The 26,497-nt window shown below is 38.0% G+C and overlaps 1 protein-coding gene and 2 long non-coding RNA genes across 3 annotated transcripts in view; 1 reads left to right on the top strand and 2 right to left on the bottom strand.

The window, feature by feature from the left end:
- Positions 1-26,497, bottom strand: part of LOC114160439 (uncharacterized) — a 34,344-nt gene extending 7,847 nt beyond the window's left edge. The window contains exon 1 of the long non-coding RNA XR_003598760.1: positions 24,996-26,497. This is a non-coding gene — a long non-coding RNA (uncharacterized LOC114160439). The remainder of the gene's footprint in view (positions 1-24,995) is intronic.
- On the top strand, positions 160-25,995 carry LOC114160436 (neurexophilin-1-like). The gene is made up of 2 exons (XM_028043035.1): positions 160-722; positions 21,531-25,995. The coding sequence occupies exons 1-2, from the start codon at positions 666-668 to the stop codon at positions 22,302-22,304; spliced, it is 831 nt and encodes a 276-aa protein (XP_027898836.1). The 5' UTR covers positions 160-665; the 3' UTR covers positions 22,305-25,995.
- LOC114160440 (uncharacterized) lies at positions 7,869-9,440 on the bottom strand. Its single transcript, XR_003598761.1, has 2 exons — positions 9,350-9,440; positions 7,869-8,187 (listed from the first exon to the last, which is right to left on the bottom strand). It is a non-coding gene; the product is annotated as an uncharacterized LOC114160440 (long non-coding RNA).

Here is a 26,497-nt window from a genome sequence, read left to right as displayed (position 1 = left end):
CTATTGACTGGAATAAGTAAGAGATGGAAATAAAGTACCTGGAAAAGGTGAAGACTGAGATGGGAGGAGAGTAATTGAGACAAGGGGGGAGGGAGAAAAGACATCTGATGAAGAGGGGGATATGCACACACACACACACACACCCACACACAGGGAGAGAGGGAGAAAAGAAACTGTTAAAGCGTCTGTTCTCTGCTGCCAGTCTCAGCATCGCTCAGTTTGTGCAGGAGGCTGCAGCTCCTTCCTCCAGGATCTCTACCAGCATCACTCTCAGCTGGGATCACTTCATGATTTCTTCTTCTTTTCTTCCTTTTTTTTTTTTTTTTTTTGGTAAATGGATGACAACAGCCAACCGTATATAACTGGATTTCTCGCAGCTGAACTAATTTGAGTTCAAACACGGGATCTGGAGAGGCGGGGGGGAGAGATCAGACAGACCAGGGCGCTGCAAGTCCGCTTCTTGTGTTGTTTGTTTGCGGGAGCAGCACTTCATTGTGCCTTGGATATGGGACCGTGCGTCAGCCCAGCGGGATCCGGATCCGGTGCCGTGGGAAGCGCGTCCTCCTGAAGCAGGAAAAAGACCCTCTGCTGGGTTTTCTTCTTCTTCTTCTTTGATTCTAATTATTCTCTCAAGAGAGGGGCGGCTTTGAGATTTACTCGCCGGAATGATGCGTCCCAACCGCGGCTTCATCCTGCTCCTCCTCAACGGAACCGCTTGTTTGGTAAGAAAAGAGTGGGAGTGGGCAGAAAGTCACACTTTGCTTTCCACGCACCTTTCGGTGTCCCCCCCATGCGTGGCGCGCACCGTGAGCTGCTTCGTTTCGATTTGAATCCACAAAAACTTCACAACTTATTCGAACATGACAGATTTGCGTGAAACGTGCAGCTGTTTCTTTGTGCCAAGATGCAAACGGAGTCACTGTTTGTTTTGTTGGCTGCTGAAAATGCTGGTTTTCATGTTATTTCTCTAATTGGGCAGAAAGCAGGGCTGAGTTCGGCTCCGGACGGGCAGCCGCGCTGACATTATTCCCAGGAGGATCACGGTGCCGGGCGCGTTTTGGGTCCCAACCTGTCATCCATTCTGATGTTTGCGCTCTTTAACAGAGCGGCGACACATTGTAATATAGTCAAATAAAGTGCAAAACGAAGGTGAAAATGGAGAACTTTTAATGAAAAACACAGATTATAAGGACGCACGTTTTATTTACCAAAGTGTTGCCAAGATGATCAACTTACCTCTTTGTAAACAAAAGAAAAAAAATACACATTTTAATTCAAACTAATTGCAGCATCATAATGAACAAAGACCCAAACTGTCTGAATCCAAAAAGGCAAAACCTGCAGCGCTGAACTTAGAATAAACGCTGCCATCCTTACATAACCTGCAATCAAATTTAAATCGCCCACTCCTCTTTCATGCTGAGGGATTCAAACGCAGCTTTCTAATGAGACGACAGTTCTGGATCCACTGGAGGAAACTTGAAAACCATGGCTGTGTTGGGAAACCCCTGGGCTGCCTGCAGACTCTGGAGAAGCTGATGAAGGATCTGCTCCGTTCGCTCATCATCACCTTGTGATTGAGATTCTTCTGACTTGCAGCAGTAAGAAAGTTTTTCCCGCTCCCTGAAAATCTGGGAAGTATTTCCCTTTTCCTGCTGCCTTTCTCCCAGTAAAGTGACGAGCTTTGTGCTCTTGTCATCTTTAATTTCTGGGCTTTTTCCTCTCCTCCCTGCCAGACCGTGTTTCTGACTGAAAACATGACGTCTCCCAGCAGGAGATCTGCACTAATTCATTAGCTGTGACATTGATAAATTAGGAAGGAATTAATATATTAAGTAATTCCTTTTTTTATGCAGCAGAGGAGCACTTAATAATATAATCACATAAACCCACTCTGCATTAAAAATTCTGATTTGGATTATTTTCTGTAGTAATTCCCAGACAGGCTGGGTCTCCAGGGATCCTTCGCGAGCGACGTCTATTAATACAAGGTGCCACTCCGCTTGTTGTTTATATGATTAATGATGTGTTTCAAATGCTAATTCTCCCTGTTTGAATGGAGGGTTATGAATAATCCAAACCATCTGAGTTGTATAATTGACTACTTGAGAAATTGTTTATTTTTGGCAGCGTTTTGTGTTATTCTTCATCAGTGAGCTGTCTGGATTTGGAGCGCCGATGTGCACATAGGAAGATGATAATCTGTGGAAGATTTGGGATGATAGTTGGATATTTAGCAGCTCCAAACACAAAGCAAGCATTTCACATTTACTATGAAAAGTTTCCAGCTTAATTTACACTTTCTGTTGCAATAGTCATTAAACACTAGATCAATAGGGCTTTACCAGGCCTTGTTTTAGTTTACTTTGAGGTTTGGCCTTTGTTTTTTATTGTCTGATGTTTTGAATCCAACAGACGATAAAGGAAATTATATAAAGCTCTAATTTTCATCCATTTAAAAAAAAAAAAAAAAGAAAACAGTTGCAGCTGTTTTGCTGATTCTGAAATGAACAGAAGTCATAAGAACGTCTTTGGCCTGCAGTTCAGTGATCAGAGTTAAAGTAAGGTAATTTTATTTATGTAGCACATTTTCAGCAACGAGGCTATTCAAAGTGCTTTACATGAATTAGAGGAAATACAAACAAAATAAAAGAAAAACAAAAAGTACTCCACAATTTATAAACTAATAGGAGTTTCTCTGGATAAACAGAAAAGTAAAAGTATAAAACTGCATCCCAATGTTTAATAAGAATAATTTATAAACTAGTAGGAATCTTGTTCTGATAAAACTAAATGTTGCTTCCCCATGTTTGGTAAGACTAGTGAGGTACATCGAGTTAATTATATTTTTAAAAATTGGTTATCCAAACTATCTGATCCGGTTGATCGGTGCATTTCTTAAAACAAACAAACAAACTAACTAACTTCTGGTTTGTCTGTTAAGCAGCTGTGGAGTTAAACCAGAGACCCACAGCTTGTAATGAGGTACAGAGAGATGTAGAGATGAGCAGAAAGAACAGGAGAATGGGTGAAAACAGGAAGGTTTCTACATCTAAAGCTGTGGAAAAGCCCCTGGGAAACGGTTGGTAGCCGAGTGCTGCATGCACAGCAGAGTGCAGAGCGGTTCATGGGATTTGGGATGGATGAGGTTAATTGAATGCGACTCTTTCTCAACAAAATGAGCATCTACCAATAAAAGGATGAAGTGCCCTCAAACAGGACATTGAACTCTGCTGGGGAAAACAGGGCGTTTCTACCTGCAATTATTTCAAGATTGCTCCTCTTTGCCTTGAGATGCAGTCCTCCTCCTACTCAGCACGGCAGTTTAAAATGTTTTAATCAAACACGTTAACAGGAGTAGAAACCCTGCAGCAGAAGAACATAACCTTCAGACCCGGCGGCTCTTTCTGCATTCATGTTGAGCACAATGAGGAATAAAATGTTGTGGAAAGGAGCATCAGGTTGCCTCGCTGTGGCCGTGAGAGTCAGAGCTGCTTTGTTCTGCGTCTGCTTTCTGTTTGTTACATTTCATCCTAATAAAATCTGGATTTCTGTGTTTCAACAAACCTGAAGGTCATAATGCACCATTTTTATATCCAGCTCTGGAGAAACTAAGGAGGTTTTCACTGCACTGGAAACCTCCTGGTTATCCCACCTAATATTGATCTCTGAACTTTTCCTGAGTAAAAACATTAGTATTGTTGTTTCTAAACAAATATGAATTTGCTTTCTTTGCATTATTTGCATCTTTTTCATTATTTTGACCATTTCTCATTTTCTGAAAATAAATACTAAATTTATGCTTGGAATGTCAGAAACATGTTGTCAGTAGTTCATAGAATAAAAGAACAATGTTCATTTTACTCACACATAAACCTGTAAAGAGTCAAATCAGAGAAAATGGTCATTTAAAGTGGTCTCTTAGTTTTTTCAGAGCTGTATATGTAGGTGTTTGGTATCCAGACAACACATAAGACCTTTAGGAACTTGCACTAGAACCGTTTTATTTATCATAATGCATCATTAAATAAATAATGTTCAGATACTGAATACTCTGGAGCTAGAATTGAATAAAGTTTATTAAATCAAATATCTTGAAACGAAGAGATTTGGTTAATTTAGAAATATCATTTATGTTATGTTTGAATGACAGAAATTACAGGAGGAAACACGATTTCAAAAGCGAAACTGCTTTAAAACAAAAGCATGTTGGTGAAGTTTGGAAGAGGAGTTGAAAATGCAATACTATAAATCAATTTAAAACACGTTATAAGAAAAAAAATTAAGTTTGATGCAGTTTTGAGTTAATAATGTTGTTTACAAATTATATTGTTAATTTAATGCATGCAGCCCTGAAAGTTCATGTTGTAATTATTGAGAAAGTGGCAGATTTTTCTTCTTCCTGTTTCCTTTTCACTCATTGACAGTGAGTGGTTAGTGATTGATTGATTAATTGATAACAGTTTGCATACAGATACAGAGCTACACACTGGGTGTACCTTCAGATTTGTGTGTGAGGTTAAAACGCAGAAGCAGACGGACGATGACTCTAACCACATCGGACTCGCCTCTCCGTTCTGAACTGTCACAAACTCTCAGATTCACGCCCATCCTCCTGGAGGGGTCAGCCACCTTGTCCTTACAGATACGTCCCACACAAGCAGAAAAATCATCCCAATCCAGAGAAAACCAAACCTTCTCCGTTAACGCTAATCCTGCGCCGGGTCGCTGCTCTGCTGTCAAAGCTCATGAACCTCCTGTCTCCGCCGTATGTCCCACACAGATGCTCAAAGGAAAACAACAATCATTCAAGAGGCATTTCCGCTCAGATTCTGGACATGCTGCTGCACAATGAAACATTTATCTGGCAGAAAACCATCTAACGTGAGTCAACTCCAAAATAAACGACGAGATGCGCTGACGTGGGATCAGCCTTTGTTTTAGAGCATCGGTGTCAAACTCATGTTGGTTTTGGGCCAAATCCAGATCCTGAATGCTCTTTAAGGGTCGGCTGTGCCAGAATGTATTGATAAAACCTGTTCACAAACTGTTAAAATATCAATGAATTCTTAAAATTACACATTAACATCTTTTCATTCCCTCCAGAATTTGGTTATACTAAAATCAAAGTGTTTATGGTTCTAATTTGGAAATATATGCGCTTATTTGTGAAGATAAATGCGACTTTTTATAATTAATCGACTATAATCTGACATGAATTAAGCCTGAGGCAGCTATTTAGTACAAGTGAGAACGTTTTTGACAATTTTTGAGAAAAACCTGCAATAAACCCCCATATTTTTTGCGTGAATTAGATATTAGCGCAAAAAAGTTGTTGATTTTGTGTGAATGTCTGCGATAATTCTCAAGAAACTGGAGGGACTGATTGATATAATTTGGTAATAAACAGATAAAAACTGCAAAGATTTGACTGATTACATTGACTGACTAACAACATTTAAGCACACTTAGTGTTTAGTCTGGAATCTAGAGGGCCACATAAAAAGATATGGCGGGCCGGATTTGGCCCACAGTTTGACACGTTTTAGATGAATGTAACAGAGAAGAAAAATATTTAGAAATGTCAAAACTGAGACATGAAAACATCAACAGTCCGATTTTAAACCCACAACTTACGACCAGATAATGATCACATATGAACCGGATTTGTTTACAGAACAACATGAAGGAATCAACAAGGACTATCAAACACACAATACACAGTTTAGACAAAACTAACTTAAAAGTAACTTATGAGAAGGATATAGAGGCTTGTTTTAAGTAAATATTTCTTGATATTGATGAAAAAGTTCTGGTTCTGCAATATTAAGGAATTATTGACTTAAATATAAGTTACTTAAGTTAGTTTTCTTTTATTTCAAGTGTACTAAGATATTTGCACAAGAAACCAGACTAAAAACTCTTGGTAAGATTTTGTGCTTTTGCGGTGAGGATTCTTGTTTCGGTTAAAAAGTACTAAGAAACAAATGTAAAAACTTCCTTTATGCAAGTAATGCAATAATCAATAGGTCAATTTTCCCTTCATTGGCTGTAATCAGGTAATCAGCTAAAGTTAAATAAAATCATCAAAACTAACATTTCCAGTTCTTTCCAGCCTTTCAATGTATTGACGTTAGTAGAAAAACCAAGTTTGACCACATACGTTGATGCATATCTAGAGATAATTTTGCAGTCCTTTTATTTTCATGCAACACTGTCACAGCTATAAATTAACCGACAAGTGTTTGTTCATTTTCATGGCAAATGTTGGATTTAAGCTTCAAATGAGGTTGTATGAGTCAGAACAGGCCAAAAGTATAAGCAACATTTGCAGCAGTCGGGATTTCCTGCTGAACAGCATTTGGATTTACTAATGCAGGTTGTGCACAAATTAGGACACAAATTGGAAATTATTTTTTATCGGTAAAACAAATTCATCTGCATCAGTCTCATCTCTGATTGTTTTTATTGCAAACTGAAACTGTAAGTAGATTAAAGAGAAAGTCTTTTTCCCATATATACGTATATACAGTATACTGTATATATACAGAACATAAAAGTTTCCTTCTCCTTCCTAACTCTCCTAAGTCTGTTACAGTTCTTAGAAAGTAAATCACATCAGATATGAGTTTTAATACTAGATTTGCCTGATGATGCATAAACAATCTTGAGTCTAATTTTAAAGTCAATGGCGTATGAGTGGCTCTGTGGGTAGAAAGAAGGAAAAGAAGGAGTAACTTCGAGTTTAATCTCAGAAATTTTCTATTTAAAAAAATTACAAAAGAATTTCTGTGCTTGTGAGATCAAACATTTGCTTGAAAAAATCTCAGAAATTTGTGAGAAAAAAAGTTGGAATTTAAAAGTGGAAATTTTTTTACTTTAAAACTCAGAAATTTTTAGGGTTTTTTAGACAATTTCTGGGATTAATCTAAAAATTTCTGAGCTTTTTTTCCATCAAATTTTTGTATTTTCAAATTTCCTTGTTTTTTCTATAAAGATTTCTTAGATTAATCTCAAAATTTCTGGATTATTTGGCACTCTTTTTTTTGAGAAAAAAAAATCTGAATTTTTTATTTTTTTTCCAATGGCCCTGATCCTCTACTGTACATATATTTGATTACAATTGTTAATTTTATCCACATAATTTCCAAAAAAGGCATAATTTTAGATTAACAACGCCCTAAAAAATAAAAAAACTAATCATAAAATTTAATTTATTACCCCTAAATAAGGAGGATTTGTTGACATCTGGTCACAATATATGGTTCCTGAACATTTTCTTGTCTTTTTCTTTCATGTACACAAACTAAGCACTCCCAGAAACAAAATATAAACATGGCGAAGCGGTTGAACCACCTGCCTGGGAGGGTAAAACAGCTGGACTTATTCAGAACCACAGCAGGTGTGACCCCAGAGGGTCACTTCATCCCTCCTGGATCGCCGAGTCGGACCCTCCCTCCGGCTTGCAGCCGTCCAGCTGCAGAAAACTCTGACAGCTGGAAGCAGCAAGCCGTCCTCAGATAGAAAATGTTTATGATTTATTGTGGCAATGCTCCCTGGGAGACAAAGCAGTGGAAGGATATCCGTAGGTTGGCGGTTACAGTACGCAGCTTAAAGAAAAGCGGTGGAACGAGTAGGTGGGACTCCCTGGGGATCCGAATAAACATGCGTTTGACTTTCACACGGAGATGAAGAAGAACCAACAAGAAAATCCTCATTTTAATTTCAGAGCGCTTCAGCTGGAGCTGAGAAGAGCAGAAATCGTGTAAATGTTTCGTGAAGATTCAGAGGGAGTCGATATTAAATAAACTTTTCGTTGTTTCAAGATGTTTTGGCAACTCAACTATATTAGAAACGGCGCTTTGGGATCAGGGGATGCGGGTTTATTGAAGGGGGAACGCCGGGCTGTCAGTGGTCGGAGGGGAGGGAAACCAAAGCTTTCCTGATGCCGCAGGCGCCCAGGCACACGCCGGCCTCCTCTCAGTGTGACCACGACCGTTTGATACCACACCACAGCTAGAGCAGCAAGCGAGAGCCCATTTATATTCTCAATTCTCTGACAATCTGTAAACAGTCAGTTCTGCATGGATGGACGCAGAGCGTGCTGTTCACCAGCGCGCCGGCTGGCCGGCCGGCGACGCTACACTGGTTTTCAGGGTCAGAGCCGTGTAGATGTCAAGAACCGACCTGCAGAGGGAACGTCCAGGGGATTTCAATTAAAAAAGCAGAGCACAGCCACAGAGAGAGCGCAAGGATTTTGGCTGAGTGCACAAATTTTAACATTGATTTCTTAACTGAGCTGAGAATGGACCACTGCAGAGTGAAGGGGAGCAATTACCCCCAAAATTAAAAGAACCAAAAAACTTTGGTTTATACCAAGATTCCCACTTTACAGCGAGTTGAAGCTATAATTTAGAATATTTTAGAACATAATATTGTATTTGCGCAAACAGAGTAGGGTAGAGTATCCAGAAATTTTACTCACATAAGAGTAAAAAGTATTTGGTAAAAAGTACTGAGTAACTGATTAATTTACCATTTAATATTTAAGAATTACATCATCAGATGGACCAAAATATAAAGTTAAGTGGAAATTTATTTGATAAGAACCAAAATGACAACAATTCATATAAGTAACAAAAAGTAAAATCAGGCAAAATAAATTTTTCCAAATCACTTTTTTTTTTTCAATAAAAAATTTATGAAACTTTAACTAAAACTGCAGGTGTGGTACATTTTTGGCTAAAACATGTTTGGTAGGTAGAAAATCCAGAAATTTTACTCAAGTAAGAGTAAAAATACTTCATAATAAAATTACTCAAAGTACAGCGTAGTAAAGATACTCCTAAAAGTAATTTTTTTCCAAAAAAGTTGCTGAAGTAGATGATAATTGAGTAAATGTAACTAGTTACCACACAACCCTGCATACCAACAATGCAAAAACCATAAGATAGGTTTTAAAAAAGCAGCTTTGCAGATGAAGAAATCAGCCCACAGCCACTATGAAATGGAAAAATTAATATTAAGCCAGAATAAAAATGTCAAATACAACACAAATTTATAAGAAGCGATCAAAACCACATACCTTTAAAAATTTGCATAATTTTTGAATGTTTTGTTAAGGTTATTACAAAGTGAATCACCTCTATATTTAAGAGCGTTTTGCTTAATTGCTATTCTGCGTAATTGTAAATAAAAGTCTCAACAGCGACTTGTTGAATAAGTTTTGATATCAGAATAGTTAGCAAAAAAATATTTGAAAAACTGTTATCAAATCATTAGCTGAATGTACATACAGTATCTACACATAAAAGTTCACATTAAATATAAATATAATCAACATTATTACCGAGTGAAAGTTTCTTCAATCGTAATGGAGGCTCGGGTGTCTTCGCTGAATATTGTCTGTTCAAACAACGGCGACAACTGCTAACGGCAACGGCTGCTCGTTACCTAGCAACCGAATTCCACGGAAGGCAGAAAGATAGCGACGAAAGACAAAACCATATCCTGTTAAGCGTTCTTCAAAAATAAAAGACTTCCTCTCTCCAAAATACAACATGGTTTGCGCTTAAATATGTTTCACGTCACGTTTTTGTAATTATGAACGATCGTGTTAAACTCAGTGAATAATAATCCATCCATCCATCCACCCATCCATCCATCCATCCAATTTCTGTTCACCCTTGTCCCTAATGGGGTCGGGAGGGTTGCTGGCGCCCATCTCCAGCTACGTTCCGGGCGAGAGGCGGGGTACACCCTGGACAGGTCGCCAGTCTGTCGCAGGGCAACACAGAGACATACAGGACAAACAACCATGCACACACACACTCACACCTAGGGAGAATTTAGAGAAACCAATAGACCTGACAGTCATGTTTTTGGACTGTGGGAGGAAGCCGGAGTACCCGGAGAGAACCCACGCATGCACAGGGAGAACATGCAAACTCCATGCAGAAAGACCCCGGCCGGGAATCGAACCCAGGACCTTCTTGCTGCAAGGCAACAGTGCTACCAACTGCGCCACTGTGCAGCCGTGAATAATAATAATTATGTAAATTATACATATAAGTGTAAATAAGTCACAACTTACAAATAAAGATATACAACAAAAGTTCACAAATATAATCAAGATCAAATGAAGAGCCAATTTGAACAATTTATTATTCTTAGACATTTCTTTTAAAATAATACAATCTTATGGATTGACTTGTAGCGTCACAAACACTATTGCAATATATAACATACAAGAACATACATAAACTCTACACAAAATATTAATTGATTTGACCATCTTTTTACATACGAGTCCAATATGGTAATTGGTAATATTTTGTATTTTTGAAGCATGATAAACCATATTTGAGAGATTCACATTCTCTTAGCATCTTTCAGATTATTTTCACAACAAGACATTTTTCCAATCATATAAGTGAAATATTAAGCGATTATTAACTTAAAACAAGCATCTACATCTTGCTAAGTTACTTATGAGTCCGTTTTGTCTTATTTCTATTGTACTAAGATATTTGCACTAAACTAGACAAAAGAAACTTGGCAAAATTTGGTGAGCATTACCTTGTCTTCTGAGCTGAATGTCATATTGCACATCTTTAGTTTTATTTCTGGATATATTACTGGTGTTAATATTACATTAATGGCTTTAATCAAGTGAGTTCAATCAGACTCTGCTTTGCCCTGGACTTTGCAGTAAAGAGTCGGGGCGAAAGCGTCCCCTGCCGCCACTCTCCTTCCTCCTCACACCGCCAACTTGTCGATTTCATATAATGTAAAAATTTGAAAGGCAATTCAAAGCCCGGCTTCATTCTGAACATACGAAATGAGCTCGGCTCCCCGGGGAGCCGCACACCGACTGAGCGTGTGCAGAATAAGCCGGGCGAATGGGTTGAGGATGCATAAAGACTGGATGGATCGGGGGGAAGAGTTTCAAATAAAAAGACTCAAGTCACCCACGGCAGACCTTAAGCTCCCGTGACCTCAAGAAGCGGGAGTAAATTATTCATTGAGAGTCAAATGGCTTGTTTCTGGAGAAATTACCTTTCTCTCAATAACCTCTTCTTAGATCTACACAAGCCGGCGGAATAATTAGGCCACTGCCACTTTCAGACTTTAATCATGTAACGGAGAAACCTCCTGCAGTGAGCATATTACGTCTGGAGGGGGTGAGAGGTGTAAAGAACGAGGCAGTGATAGACACAAAAACCTGAGCTGCTTGTGTTTTAATAAAAAATTAATGTCATTTAAAAGATGAAGCCTTTAGGAGGAAAGTGGAGCGGTTATTGAACGTGTCGGTACACAGCCCAGGCATTTGTTGTGCGTTCATAAATCATTTAACTTGACTCCAAGTGTTGTTTTGAAAAACAATAAAAGGAACAACTGACATATCACAACCACACTGTAAAACATCTGAAGGTGGTTTGACTTGAAAATGAAAGTCCACCTGCTGCCTTAAAAATGCAATTAAAGTCGACAAGAAAATTGTTTCGCTTTTAACTCTGAAATTAAAGTTTATAAAGTTGATTTAACAAGAAGTTTTCTAAACATTGTTTTTTTAATTCATTAATCTTGAATTGAGTTTTAACTTAATGTTGCAATTAAACCAAATAATTATTTCGCAAAATGCAAGAAAAAACTAGTTAAAGATCACACATTTCTCTATCATCAAATTAAAATAACTTATTTTACTTTAGAATAATTTTAATTTGTTTCAAATTGCGTGAACAAAATTTCTGATCTAATAATGAATTTTATTAAACATCACAATGAATACAGCTCAAAAACATTTGGTGTGAACAGGACATTAAAATAAACATTTTCCTTAATAAAACACAAGAGTCAAATCAATGTAACGCACATCCGTCTCAGCATACAAAAACATGCCGCAAAGCATTCTGGGAAATAGTCTTTTTCTTCTTTTCGTTTTTTTTAAAATTCAACTCTAACAAAAAGTTAACACAACTTACTACTGTAAGTTTATTTCTCACAGACTCACAAAACGTAGAACTGGCTAAATGTATTTGCCTTTAAAAGCAGAAGACAGTAAACACAACTAAATGCAGCTCAAATGTTTTACAGTGGGTGGGAAAACCTTCAGACTATCATGTTTCATTTTACTATAATACATTTTTAAAATGCGGTGATGGTGCCATGACGTCAAATATGCCCTTTTTTTCTGCAGCTGTAGCTTTGATTCCTGTAGTGGAGACGCAGGGAGGCGTCGTGCTCTTGAACTGCTGCTTGTAAACTTTGATCCACTTTGATCACCAGCGTCGTCTGTCTGTCCGTCACTTGGTGCCCAGTAGACAGGATGAGAAACAGCAACCTGCCGCCGTCAAACACGTTCACTCTGGAAAGTTACACTGCTAAATATTCTCCATCCTGGATGGTTTACCGTTTTTATTGCTTTTACAAATCAGTCATGATCAACAAAACTTTCATTGACATCAGTTATCAGCTTGAAATATGGAACATAAAATCAGATTTTGGATAATTATTTATATCTTTTAAAGAGATTATGCAAAATTTACATTTTTGTCCTTCAATTTTGGTTTCTACTCTGAAAAAACAGCCACAAAGACCACAAAGAAGCACATGTGTCAAACTTAAGGTCCGTGGGCCAAATCTGGCCCAAAAGTGTGCTTAAATATTATATTATCAATCGAATCAATGCAGTTTTTATCTATTACCGGCAAATATATCAATCAGTCCCTCCAGTTTCTTGAGAATTATTGTGGAAATTCACAAAAAAAAAAATCAACAAATCCCTGCACTTTCTTGCACTAATGCATAATTGGGAATTTATTGCAGATTTGTCTCAAAAATCGACAATAAACCTTCTTACTTGTACTGAACAGCTGCCTGAGCCTTAATTGGTGTCAGATTATAGTCCATGATCTATATAAAAAGTCACATTTGCCGTCATAAATAAGCGCAAATATTTCCAAATTAATTTTTCTTGCAAAAAAAAATCACAAAATGCTGGAGGGACTTAAAAGATGTTAAATAATATTTAATTTTAAGAATTTATTGATATTTTGAACAGTTTGTGAACAGGTTTTATCAATACATTCTGGCACAACCGGCCCTTTAAGAGCATTCAGGATCTTGATTTGGCACAAAACGAAGATGAGTTTAACACCGCTGCCCTAAAGGGACAGATGTAGTTAGCATCAATATTCAGGAAAGCTGTGGTAATTTAACGATGGTCAACTGGTTTTAGTGGGTAGGAAGTGTGAGAAGAAAATGTGTCCTCACACCGTTACAAGGGTTAGCCCTAACCCTTTTGCTAGGCTGTGATTTGTCGCATTAACTGTACATCTTTTGAGTTCAGGAGACTTTGTTTGTCTGAATGATTCGTAGCTAAATGTTAAATGGTTTATAAGAAAACAATCTCTGATATAAATAGAAAAACTTGCCAAACTTAAAATAAACCAATTGAAAAGTACTAGTTCCATCGGCAGATTATTTCACTTGTGGCAAGACTTGTTTCTCATGTTAGAAGTGAAATAATCTGTCAGTGGAATTATGACTTTTTCTTCCATATAAATGAATTATAGATTTTAAACAAAATTCTTTATCTTGCTTAATAGTTGCTTGTAAGTTAGTTTTGTCCTACTTCAAGTGCACTAAGGTATCTATACAAGAAAATAGACCAAAGATACTCGGTAAGATTTTGTGTTTTTGCAGTTCCAAACTCTGTGCTAGCTTCACATGTGATGTGTCAAGACACGCTGGGTAAACATCGTGTGCATCCAACTCAGACTGGAGGAAACTGTGCATGGTCTGGGTTTGCCCACTGGGATAAATATGAGAGACTTCTCAGGAATATTTCTTTACTCCAGGGAAACCTTGGAAACACACAGAATACATACATATTGTAAAGAAACAAAGTGTGAGTATTATGTAAAATCGATTTCTTTGAGCTTTATCTCATTTTATAATGTTACTCCCTCATCAAATGCAGTGTTGTTTTGATCCTTTCATGCATGCTTGATAGATCCCTAAATTCAGCTGTGCATAAACGCTTCCTCTCACAAAGCTGGAAACCTATTTTCACAAAAGTTAGAGCTTCAATCTCTAAATGTTTTTATATGGAGAGCTTTGATAACTGAATACAACATAATTACTTGATTGCATTACAAAATGGCACAAAGAGCCTGGAAAATACATGATACCATCCCTTTAAAAAGGCTCAGTAGTTTGATCAAGCTAACAACTATTGTATTACATTAGCAATGCATAATTTGCAAAATACAAACTGAAAGGGTTTAAAAAGTTTGTAAAACTTGAAAGAACTTGAAAGTCTGATGAAATACATATATATATAAATATATTTTTTATTTAAACTTCCTGGACAACACAGAATCTACAACACAGAAAACTACAAAAAAGGATTTTTTAGGAGCTAAACAAAAAAATTTATTTCCTTGAAAGCAAAATATAAGTAAATGACAACATTTAATCTCCCTTATGTTTTATGTCTGTCTGTCACCAGACTCTGTAAAACTAATCGGACATATTTTGGTTAATTCAGCCTCTGATTTCTGCGCTACTGTATATCAACAGTGTGCATCGGTCGCTAAGGGAAAAAGCGTTAAAACTGAGTACCTGTCACTTCAACAGGCAGATCATCGCCAGTGGAGCAGGACGGCTTATGAGGATGGCTCTCCTCCTGAACTTCCTGCTGGGAGAAAGGCCCGCGGCCCGCGCTCACTCAGCCTGAGTGACTCACAATTACCACAGCGACGGAGCCACAGTCACCTCCCCTCCTCTCCAGCCGTTCCCCTGACTCACTTAGCGCACATGACAAATGACAGAATCACCCCGAACCTCCGCCCCCGCTCTGAGCCCGACTGCCCGTCGCCCACACTTCGCCTGCAGTACTTAAAGCCCGGATAAGTCTCACCAGCAAAGACCATGAAACGCAGCAAACTTGCACTGCTGACAGGAATTTGCGCTGGCATTTCCAAAGTGCCATTCCACCATGTGTCTGGCTGATTTGTCATTGAAGGATGACTTGCTGCGCCCTGTTTGAGTGATATAAATACCCAAATCAGCAGGGCCGGCCCAAGGCATATGTGAGTTAACCTTTCAAACCACCGTGGGGCCCCCAAGAACACCAAGCTAGCATGAGTAGCATAATTTTATATATACATCTCTGTAAAACAATAAGAGACCACTTAAAATGATCAGTTTCTCTGATTTAACTTTTTATAGGTTTATGTTTTAGTAAAATGAACATTGTTCTTTTATTCTATGAACTACTAAGAACATGTCTCCTAATTCAGAGCAAAACATTTTTATTTATTTGCAGAAATTAAGAAATGGTCAAAATAATGAAAAAGATGCAGCGCTTTCAGGTCTGAAATAAATCAAAGAAAACAAGTTCATATTCATTTAGAAACAATAATACTGATGTTTAACTCAGGAAGAGTTCAGAAATATTATTATTAATGACCATGAGGTTTTAAATTTTCTAGAGCTGTATATTTGACTATAAATCAATGCTACATGAAATAACATTGAATAATGTAAACTAAATGCTATTAAACATTGAAAACAATTTCTATATTGTTTTATTGTTGGTAGAGAAATAATAGATTAATCTCTTCCTGTTCTTGGCTGCTGCAACTGCTGGGGAAGTATAAGAGATCAAACTTCTTAACGTGTTTTCTGTAAATCGGCTGATGTTACTTTCACAAAAATTAAAATAATATGGCAAAAGTAACACTTTTTAAAAAATGTTTTCTGCTCTTGTAAGGTTAAAATCAGCAGTCATAACAATACTGTCATGATATAAGCTAATTACAAATGATGCTACTGACAGCATAGAATAACTTAGGAATGATAAACCATGCAGGTATGGAGGGGGCCGCTTGGGACCCCAAAAAGGCTAGAGCTGGCCCTGCAAATCAGACAACTTTAAGGTTTGATGCTTAAAATAATGTGTGCGTATGCACTTTAAAACATTCTGTTAAAGTGAAGAAATGCATTAATCTTTTGCCCTAATAAAAGAAGACTAAACTCTGAGGTTATTCTTTACCATCTCAATTTGCTTACACAGCAAAAGTTGGAGGACTGCTGATAGTGATACCACAGCTCATATACTTTACTAGTTAAATGCAGGGAGGCAAAAGAGTTGTAGCAGTATGCAGTTTTCCCTGAGTGGAGTAAAAGCAGCAGAGCTTGTTAAAATATTAACAGAAGAAAACTGTTTTTGCACAGAAATGGCACATAATCCCACACACATCTTTCACCATGAACATACAAACATGCAGCTAAAACATAAAATCCAATTTGACTGTAGAAACAAATATTTTTGGGTTGTTTTTTTTTTTTTGCAGTAATCGTTACTGCAGCAGCTCAGGGTTTTCTATCAGCCGTAATAAGCTCAGGATAACATTTGTCTTTTACAAAGATGCTGCGTTCTGAATCTGACGCCTCCAGTGGTGCCAGACACTTAAGTCTCTTCTGTTCAGCAACAGCACAACACTCACTGCATCGCTCCACGTCCTCAGCTCCTCCGGCTCCACGCTGAGGACGGCTTAAAGGGAAAGCGACCGCGCAGGCCAACACGATAATTACAAAATGGCCCAAAATGTAATGGTCAGTTTGAGAGAAATCAAGCAGCTTCTATGACTGCAGAAGGAAATTTTGTTGGAAACAGTAGGAGTTAAGTGCAGTTATTGCAGACAACAAATCAAACATAAAGTAGTGCATCAATGTAAGCCGTGGCTATGAAAAAAGATTAGAGGCACTGGAAAAAAAGATTCTGACTTTTTTTCTATTGAGAAAAAAGTCAGAATTTTGAGATTAAAGTCAGTATTTTGCAGAAAAAATTGTACTTATTTTCTCAGAACTTTGAGTTTTGATCTCAGAAGAATAAAGTAAAAAATGTAGGGAAAAAAATTCTGAATTTTGGGAAAAACGTCACAATCCTGAAAAAAAGTCAAATTGTTCTCAGAATTCTGACTTTCATCTCAGAATCCTCACCTTTTTTTAATCCTGACTTTTTTAGCAAAATTCTGAGTTTTGATCTGCATTTTTAGATTAAGTCCAGAATTTTGAGAATTCTGGGGAAAAAAGTAAAATTTTTCTCAGAATTCTGACTTTTTTTCTCAAAATTCTGAGTTTTGATCTCAGAAGAACAAAGTGAAAAAATGTGTAAAAAAATCAGAATTTTCTGAATTTTTAAAAATATATATATTAAAGTCTGAATATTGTGAAAAAAGTCAGAATTTTGGGGAAAAGTTAAATTTTTCTCAGAAATTTTACGTTTTTTCTAGTCAGAATTTTAGTGAGTGAAAGTAAAAAAATATATATATATTTTTTCAGTGGCCCTAATCCTCTTCCATAAATGGCAATGATGTTTCATCAAAGTATTATTTTTTGGGCTCCTTTATCTGTTAAAAATATTCTCAAAAAACAACTTTTCCTCAAATAAAGAACCAAACCCCTCTGACTGAACAGGAAGTAGTCATTGTCGGGGTTGTTACAGGTTTCTGTGAGGAATCTGAAGGAACCCAGCGGCAGTGTAGCGCAGCAGCAGCAGGCAGGTAGCCAGAGCAGAGACCGTCTGGCCTGCAGAGCTCCCTCAGGAATAAAGCCAGATTAAGAAAACAAGACAAAAACGTGAATCCTCTCAGCTGAGTCCAAACACAAGACCACAACCACATCACCGGGAATCCTTTTGTGGAACTTGAAATGTGATACCTATCTTTATGAAAAGAAATACATGTTTTTACAGTGAAAGAAAATCAATACTACTGACTGTGCTGCAAGTTAACAAATACGACTGAGGCTGAAAAAGCTGCAGAAAATGGAATAGAAATGAGTCAGACATAATAATCCTGACTAAGCCTGTATAAGGAAGCCCTGGCAGTCAAGACAGTCACTGGATCAGAGCACAGACAGCGATGCATGCATTATGTATCTCTGTAAAATCCACTCAAGTGAAGCGCACACACACATTACATTTGCATCACTTATTGTTTGCGTTTACACAAATCAGAATTCACAATGTATGTGTGTGTGTGGGGGTGTGTGTGTGTGTGTTCGTTCTCCAAATCAAAAGGCTGCCACAATGCTGAGAACGTCTCTACGACATTAGACTGAAGCTACCTGCTAATAGATCATTACCACTGAATAATTATCCATTATGTCGCTCACACATTTACACATTCCTCACAAAGCTACTGCTGAGTGCAGCAGCACCATCTCCTCTCCTCTCCTCCTCCCCCCAGCTGATGTTGACGTCTGACAGCTTTGTTTGTGCGCCGATAGGTTTTTTTTTCTTTAATTAGACCACTGGAAGTCGTAATTGGACATTACACTTTATTCTCGGGCTCTCCTGCCAGCCCATCTCCCCTTCCTCCAACTCTCTGATTCTCTGATCGCGGTGCGTAAGAAGCAGAAGAAACTCTCCAGAGTACATGGCGAAATTTGAGGGTTTGACGTAAAAAGAGACTGAAATATACACAACGGTTTGTGTGACAAAGCAAAACAATTGGGGGTATAAAAATAGTTAAAAAGAACAATGTGTTCTGGGTAAGTGCACAAAGTTACACACATCTTCATAGTGCACTGCAAAAACACAAACTCTTACCAAGTAATTTTGGTCTGGTTTTTAGTGCAGATATCTCAGTAGACTTGAAATAAAACAAACTAACTTTTTAGCAGGACATAATTGCTTGTTTCAAGTAAATAATTCTTAATATTGATGAAAAATACATGTTCTATTAAATTAACTTTTAATATGGGGAAAGAAATCTTGCTAAAAGTGAAATAATTTGCTAGTGGAACTAATACTTTTTCATCAATATTAAGAAATTATTTATTTAAAACAAGCTGTTATATCTTGCTTAAAAGTTACTTTTAAGTTAGTTTGTCTTATTTCAAGTCAATTATTTCAAGATACTTGCACTAAAAAATAGACCAAAAACACTTAGTAAGATGTTTTTTACTAACATCTTACTAAGTGTTTTTAGTAAGATCTTACTTAAGATTTAGTAAGACAAAAACAATAAACATACATTATTGTTTTTGAATGTATGACAAGTCATCAATTAATTAAATTAATGACTGAATCTAAAGTTTCTTAAAAACCTGAGGTTTTGCTTGTATCAACAGAGCTGAATATCTTTCTGTAACAAAGATTTTTAATCATATCCTGAATTAAAAAAAACAACAAAACAGACAATTATTTTGTGTCACCTGTATTAAATGTTGACTGAATAAACAGAAAATTATGTGTTTTTTAATAAAATGTAACAAAAGAAACTTCTTAAGTTGCTGAGTAGATAAATAGGAGACAAAAATAATAAAACATGTGAACAGAGATGTTCATAGACGTACTGTCCGTGGTTGCTCTAGAAGAAATGTTTAAACTTTTCTCCATGAAGAGAAAAATTTAAATAACGCAGAAAAATCTACTTTTTAAATTTTTCTGGCATACTCTGCTCACCTTTGTAGCAAATACCAAATTTCTTTTTAGAGAAGTTGACTCTGCTCTACCACTATTAAGGTGAAACTTAAGAAGCTTGTTGAGTGTTTATATTTCATAACAGAATGTCATAAAGTGAATTTTACATCCCACACCGGCCTTTGTTTGGACCATTTCTCTTTTCAGTTCTATTTTGGCTGTCCGCCATCTTTACTCTGCTATGAACTGAATTTCAATGTAAAAAACCCTCCGTCATTTACAAGGTTAAATTCCTTGCGGTTGGTATTTACCGTAAATTAGAGACATTTTGTGTTTTTACAGTCTGGCTTCTCCCAATGTTTTGCTGGATAAAACTAAAAATGAATCTTTGGGTTGCAGTTCCAAAATATATGTTTGTAGCTAAACTGCACTGTGCATGATCTGTTAGACTGAAACTTTTATTTAAACACGGTGGTATTACAACAGTGTCAACAGCTACAAATACCCGTCAATTAAACTGTGGGACAACAGAAACCATTGCAAGAACTAAAAGACTGAAAAGAACTAAAGAACTGTAGTGTAAGAACTAAAAAAAATTAAATACTAAAATTAAATTGTGTGTATCAGAGAATGTTCTGTGAGTGAAAATAAGACTCAGTAAATGGCAAAGCTATTAAAGTACATGTTTAGTCTTGAGAGATTAAGTCAACCTGTAAACTTCGGCTGTCAGAGAAACTCGGAGAGCATTTTGTATTTAAGGTTCTTTATTGTTTTATAGTCTTTTGAAGAAAATTGTCCCTCTAACAACTATTGATTCAGGCGAACCAGAGTAAAGCTCTCAACATTTATTTTGATTCCTGTAGGAGCCCAGTGAGCTGAGGGAATTATGCTGCATGTTCTCCTACAGTTAAGGTAAATAAAATAACATAATTTTATTGATAAATGTAAAAATTCTTGGCCTCATTGATAGAATGTCACAGTGAGCATTACTTTAAAAATGGTCCTCAACTCTAGTAAAAACTACAGTTACTCAACTACAAGCAAAAGTTGCGCAGTTAAAAATTTACTCTACTTAAGGTACTAAAGTAATTACTTTTCTAAATGCTAAAGTATTCAGAAGTACAAAATTATATTTTCTTATATCTGCATTGCTTTTCGAGAACATTGTAACTTGCTGAAACCACCGGGCGATGAACTGATATGTAAAACCGCTCTGCTGCTACTAAACGTCTACACCACCTGATAAAACTTCACCATAAAAATGCAAATAAAAACCTATTTTCTTTTTTTTTGTATTATTTAAAAATGTTCTCACCCATCAAATAAATTTATATGGAAAAAGAAAATACTTTCTTTCTTACAAACATGAAACCTTGAGCTAAAATCTGGTATGCTGGTTTCTCCCTTTGAGTCTCTCTAATTGCCTCCGTTGCTGAGTTTTGTTTGAATGAAAACCAGAGTTCAGCTTGTGACTCTTAACGAAGACGATGTAACTCCAAATCCCAGATGTGAACGGGGACTGTGATTGGGTCTCCTTCTTTTGAGGAGCGTAGCTTGTGGCCAATTACGTTTCAGTAAAGAAAAACAGCAACAATGGACAACAAAAGCCAAAAGGAATGAGTGACGACAAGCATCATAGAAATATAGTTCAGTCAAATGGGTAATATTTGTCTTAGGCATATGTTTCTTTAAGTATCCTAAAAAATAAAGGTCTGTGCTCCTTTAGACTAGCCAGGGGCAATTAGCAAACATCTGGTGGAACTACGCAGCTGCTGAGCTCGTCATAGGAGCTACTTCTCAGTGAAACGCTGGTAAAAATGTTGTTAAAGGGTTAATAGAGGAGCCATGTTGTGATGACTTTTTGAAAGCAAAGTTGTTAAAGAAACAGAGGCCCAATTTTAGGGTGTCAAATTACAAAGTCATTGCAGTACAAAATGCCACTATATCACTGGAAAACACATAATACTGACCCTTTAATTACAGTAATCAAGTACATATATTCTGTTTCTTAATTTGCAGTCTTTTATGTTCCTTTTAAAATCACTAATGGCTTCTGTATTTTCTCCCCATCTTCACCAACTACCACAAGGTGGTGATGGGTCAAGAAGATGACTCCTCCAACTCCAAGAGCTCCTCGGACGCCTCCTCCAAGACGGTGGGCCTTCTGAACGGACAAGCCTCTCACTCGCCCCTGAGCCGATGGATGCAGCACAGTAAAAACAGAGCTGCTAACTCCACCTCCCTGGAGCTGCCTTACCGCTCCCCAGTCCCTTTCTCCAAGCAGGAGTTCCCCACACAAGAGTTCTGGGAGATGTTGGGCAGCGACCGGCTCAAACCAGACGCCTCCAGATCCAGGGTCAAGCGCTGGCCGATCGTTAAGACCGGCAAGTTCAAGAAGATGTTCGGCTGGGGAGACTTCTTCTCCAACATCAAAACGGTGAGGCTCAACTTGATCATCACCGGCAAGATTGTGGATCACGGAAACGGCACTTTCAGCGTATACTTTCGCCACAACTCGACGGGTCAGGGCAACATCTCAATCAGCCTGGTCCCGCCCGTCAAGGCCGTGGAGTTCGACCTGGAGCGCCAGAGTGTCGTCTACCCAAAAGACTCCAAGATATTTAACTGCCGCGTGGACTACGAGAAGGTGGATCGGAGCAAGCGCATCTTGGAGTGCAACTACGATCCATCCAAGACCTGCTTTCAGGAGCAGATCCACAGCCACGTGTCCTGGATTTGCTCCAAGCCTTTCAAAGTCATCTGTATCTACATTTCCTTCTACAGTACAGACTACCGCCTAGTGCAAAAGGTTTGCCCGGACTACAATTACCACAATGAGATGCCCTACCTGCCTTCAGGCTAGAGGAAGCATGAGGGGTAGGAGAGAGGAAAAGTGGGGGTGACTGAACATGTGAGGAGGAAACTAGGGCGGAAAATGTCAGCAACACCTTAAAACAAAATAAAACATGTAGCCTGACTATTGTAAGATGTAAAAACATATATGCAAACTACAGTATGCATTTAGGAAACATCCGAGACTGGCAGTGAAACTACCACCAACACATTTTACCTCAGTCCTATTTCGAAACTCGAACAACTGCGCAGCATTCATCCAACCAATTTAGTCGTTTCTGAATCTTATCTGAGTGTCCTTCTTAATCGCCCTTTGCAAAGTCGCGAGAATTGAAAGTGGGCTTTTAAATGGTGCAGTAATTCACAAGAGAGCTGCAGACAGATTCAGCGTTTATGATAATTATCATGTCGTGTTTAACGTTGTGCTCTCTAAAGATGATTTAAACAGACCACGGGGAACATAAAGTATTCATTTGTTCACAAAGTGCAGATGAATGTGGAGTGTAGCCAACCGCAGCGTCATTAAAGTGACGCTCAGACCTTTCAAAGGGCAGACGTTTATGGGAACTCGTGCCAAAACAATGCCAAAACTTCTGACACAAACATCAGCGAATCCCAATATATCCCTCAATTAAATCCCCTCCAAATAACATGTATAAATAAAAAGAAATTGCTTTGCAGCATTTCAGGTCCAGGGCTTAGGACAAGCTCGGTGTGAAGGCAATAACGAGATTGTATGGCGGTGCAGAATTGGAACCTCCACACTGATGAGAGAGAGTACAAGGTAGCGGGGTGAGAGATGCAGAGATTCAGAGCTGTTTTAATTAAAGTGGAAAAGGAGACGTGGGGTATGCGGTGCCGTCTATTGTCCCTTCTGTATGAAAAAGATTACATTTTGATGCCGTCAGGATTCCTGATTTCACGCCTTGATAACTTTGACTGTGTGCAGGAGATTGCTCTCTCTCTCTCTCCTGACAAATACTGCATTCACTAAAGTAAACCCAGTTATCTTGAATAAATGAAAATATTATCATAATAATTACATATAATTTAATCTCTTTCAGATGTAATTAAGGCTTCAATGAGAGCGCAAAATGTGTTCCTAAAAATCGAGTCAGTGGGAAGGAGGATAAGAGAGTATACAGTGAGGATTGTTGGGGTGTATTCGCACGGCGCCAGCAGCCACAGTTTAGCCCTGAGTTAACTGCTCTCATTAAGATAAACGGCCACTAGCTGGCCTGTCTCATGTTACACACACAAACAATATCAGTGCACAGCCAAGAAATAAATCAAGTTGCCTAAATCTTCCCACGTTGAAAGGTTATGAGGACACAACGACTTTTTGGTTAATTAACAAGAAACATTCACAAGACAGGTGTGAGGAGCCAATGAGCAGATCAGATATCCAGTTTGATGCCGATGTGGTGTGGCATTGGTGATAAAGTTCAGACATGAGCGGAAGCAGCATGCTGGATCCCAGATGGAAATGTAAAGCCGTCCTGTGGGGGCCCGAGCATTAGCTGCTTCCTTTGTGCCACTTTACTTACAGAGAGTCAGCACAAAAAACAAAAGTAGGACAACAAATTTTATTTAACCCTTTCATGCATAACAGTCAGTGCAGTGGACAGCTACCTTGTGTTTCCTGTGGATTTTTATGTACTTAATGCACACAGACCACTGAAGTGGACTCTAGTGTGTCAGACAATACACAGCCAACTACTGGCCATCTACTGCAAAGTAAATCCAATATGGCAGAAAAAAACATGCCTCCAATCCCTCCTTCTACTGTGGAGTCAAGTAAAGACTAATACTACTGATGTAGTAGTATTACTGCACCTTCATTGACATAAAGGTGCAGTATGTAACTTTTATTTTAAAAAAATATTTCTTACCTATGTTCCAAATAACTTACAACTGATCACATGAAAAGAATCTTAGAAATCAAACACACTTTGGAAACAATCCTCACATAAGGGATCATAATTCATGCATGAAAGGGTTAAAACTGCAAATATATACACATTTATAGAGAGCCTCAGTGAAAACATCTTTATATATACTTAACTCTGTGGTGCAAAACTGAACTGATGAAATGATCAGTACATTATTGCGAGAGAATGCAAAAGAAAAACAAATCCTCCATGTCCTTCAGAGGCCCCGTAGCATCAATACCAACATTTGGACAAAATATTGACCCTTTGCAACTACGTCACTTAATCGAGGCGCCATGATGGACGTCGGAAGGGAGGGACGGGAGTACTGAACAGAGCGACTGAAGTTGTTTTTGCCCGTTTATTCGTGACTTGTACTTGTTCGAGTCGCGCTAATTTGTCCGTGAACGTAACACACCTGGTTGTGGCTCACAGTCGCTGGTATTTACAGACGTTTGAATTAGCTAGCTTAAAAACCGACCCATACCTTCTCTCTGCTGACGTGTTGATCAAATTACCGACTTTGCTTGAATTCACACCACATGATTTATGTCACTATTCCATGAACAGCGTTTCCCCTTAAACCGAGGCAGCATTAAAAACGTACAAAAGACCAGATGCTAACCAGTTTATTCCTTACATGCTAGGCTATATGACGGGGCGACACTGTCTCCATGGTTACCAACCATTAGACACCACATTCGCCACAGTAAAATATTTGATATGTTTATAAGCATACTTACTAAGCATATGAAAGTTAATCATCTTACCTTTGTAAAAAGCGATCGCTGCAAATCCGCGCTTACACCGAGAGCTGTCAGTCATTGTCATTAACAGCTGCTGTCCATCGCCACCGCAACTTTCCTCATTAAGTTATAAAATAAAATTACACGTTTGGTTTCCATCCTTGTCTGTTTGTGCAGCCGACCGCCCAGCCTCCTGTGACCATTTTTATTGCGAAATCAACCGCACAAAAGCAATATTAGGCTACCAGATGTGTGTTTTTGATGGGCTTTACAATAACCAGGAGCGTATTGGCGGAGTGGGCGGGGTTTCGAAGAGCGTGACGTCATGTGCAAAGGGTCAATAGCAAACGAAACCCAAAGAAATTACATTTAAGTTCTAACAAGATAGAGTGTGTGAATGCTCAATAGGTATGAATAGTTTTAAACAACAAAGACATGGAAATCTGCACATCAAAGTTTTTAAATTGTTTATAAAACTGGAAAAAAGCTCATCTTCGTCACTCTGAGTCCCTACAGCAAATATAAGCAGTTCACAAAGATATCTGCAAGGCAGCAAATTCACCTGCAGACATCATGAATGTTGTTTTTCTGCCCTCTCTTAGCTGGGCGCTGATTTTATGAAACAGTATTTTAATCATTTGTTGACACGTGAATCTGTCTGCCTCTTCATCCTCAAACTAAGATTAGCGACAGGAATCGGAAAACACCAGATTGGCTGGCTTCACGTCTCAGAAATAATAAATAAACGCAGCGTCTTCGTGGAGCAAACATTACAGGTTAGGCAACAGCTCAAACTGAATCTCTGATGCCTGTTTGAAGGATCTTTTCCTGAACTGCTGGATTGAATACAAAGTTTTACGTGTTTCAAAAGCATCAACCAGCATGACTGAACTGCATCTTTCTTCCTTACTTTAGTAACCTCGTCCTCTGGCTTATTTCTGCATGTTAGTCTGGTGTTTACGTTTGACCCGCTCTACCTCCATCCTGCTGGAACCAAACCCAGCCGTGTGAAGTTCCTCACCGCTGCTTTCACTGCAAAAATACAAAATGTTATGAAATTATTTTGGTCTAGTTTCTTAGTACACTCAAAATAAGACTTATAAGTAACTATTCAGCAAGATACAGGAGCTTGTTTTAAGTCAATAATTCCTTAAAAGAACTCGTTCCACAGGCAGGGTGTGTTTTGTCTTGTTATAAAAGAAAAAATCTGTCAGTAGAACTTGTAATTTTTCATCAATAATAAGAAATCATTGACATAAAGGTGCAGTATGTAACTTTTATTAAAAAAAAATACTTCTTACATATTTGCTAAAACTGTCATCATGAGAAAAATAATCTGTAAAAAGATCAACCTTCACCTCCTCCCTGATCTACTATCACGGTCTGAACAAATGCGTCGCTCCCGGTCAAAAACAACCAATCAGAGCCAGAAGGAGGGTCTTAGCGCTGCCAATCATCCTCGTAAATGTGCTGCTAAATGTGCTAATGATGGAGGAACAACTCACATTTACAGGAAAAAAAAAAAT

This window comes from Xiphophorus couchianus, chromosome 16 (assembly GCF_001444195.1).
Source record: "Xiphophorus couchianus chromosome 16, X_couchianus-1.0, whole genome shotgun sequence".
NCBI lineage: Eukaryota > Metazoa > Chordata > Actinopteri > Cyprinodontiformes > Poeciliidae > Xiphophorus > Xiphophorus couchianus.
The sequence above is the reverse complement of the archived record's forward strand: the minus strand, read 5'-3'. Positions and strand labels throughout refer to the sequence as shown.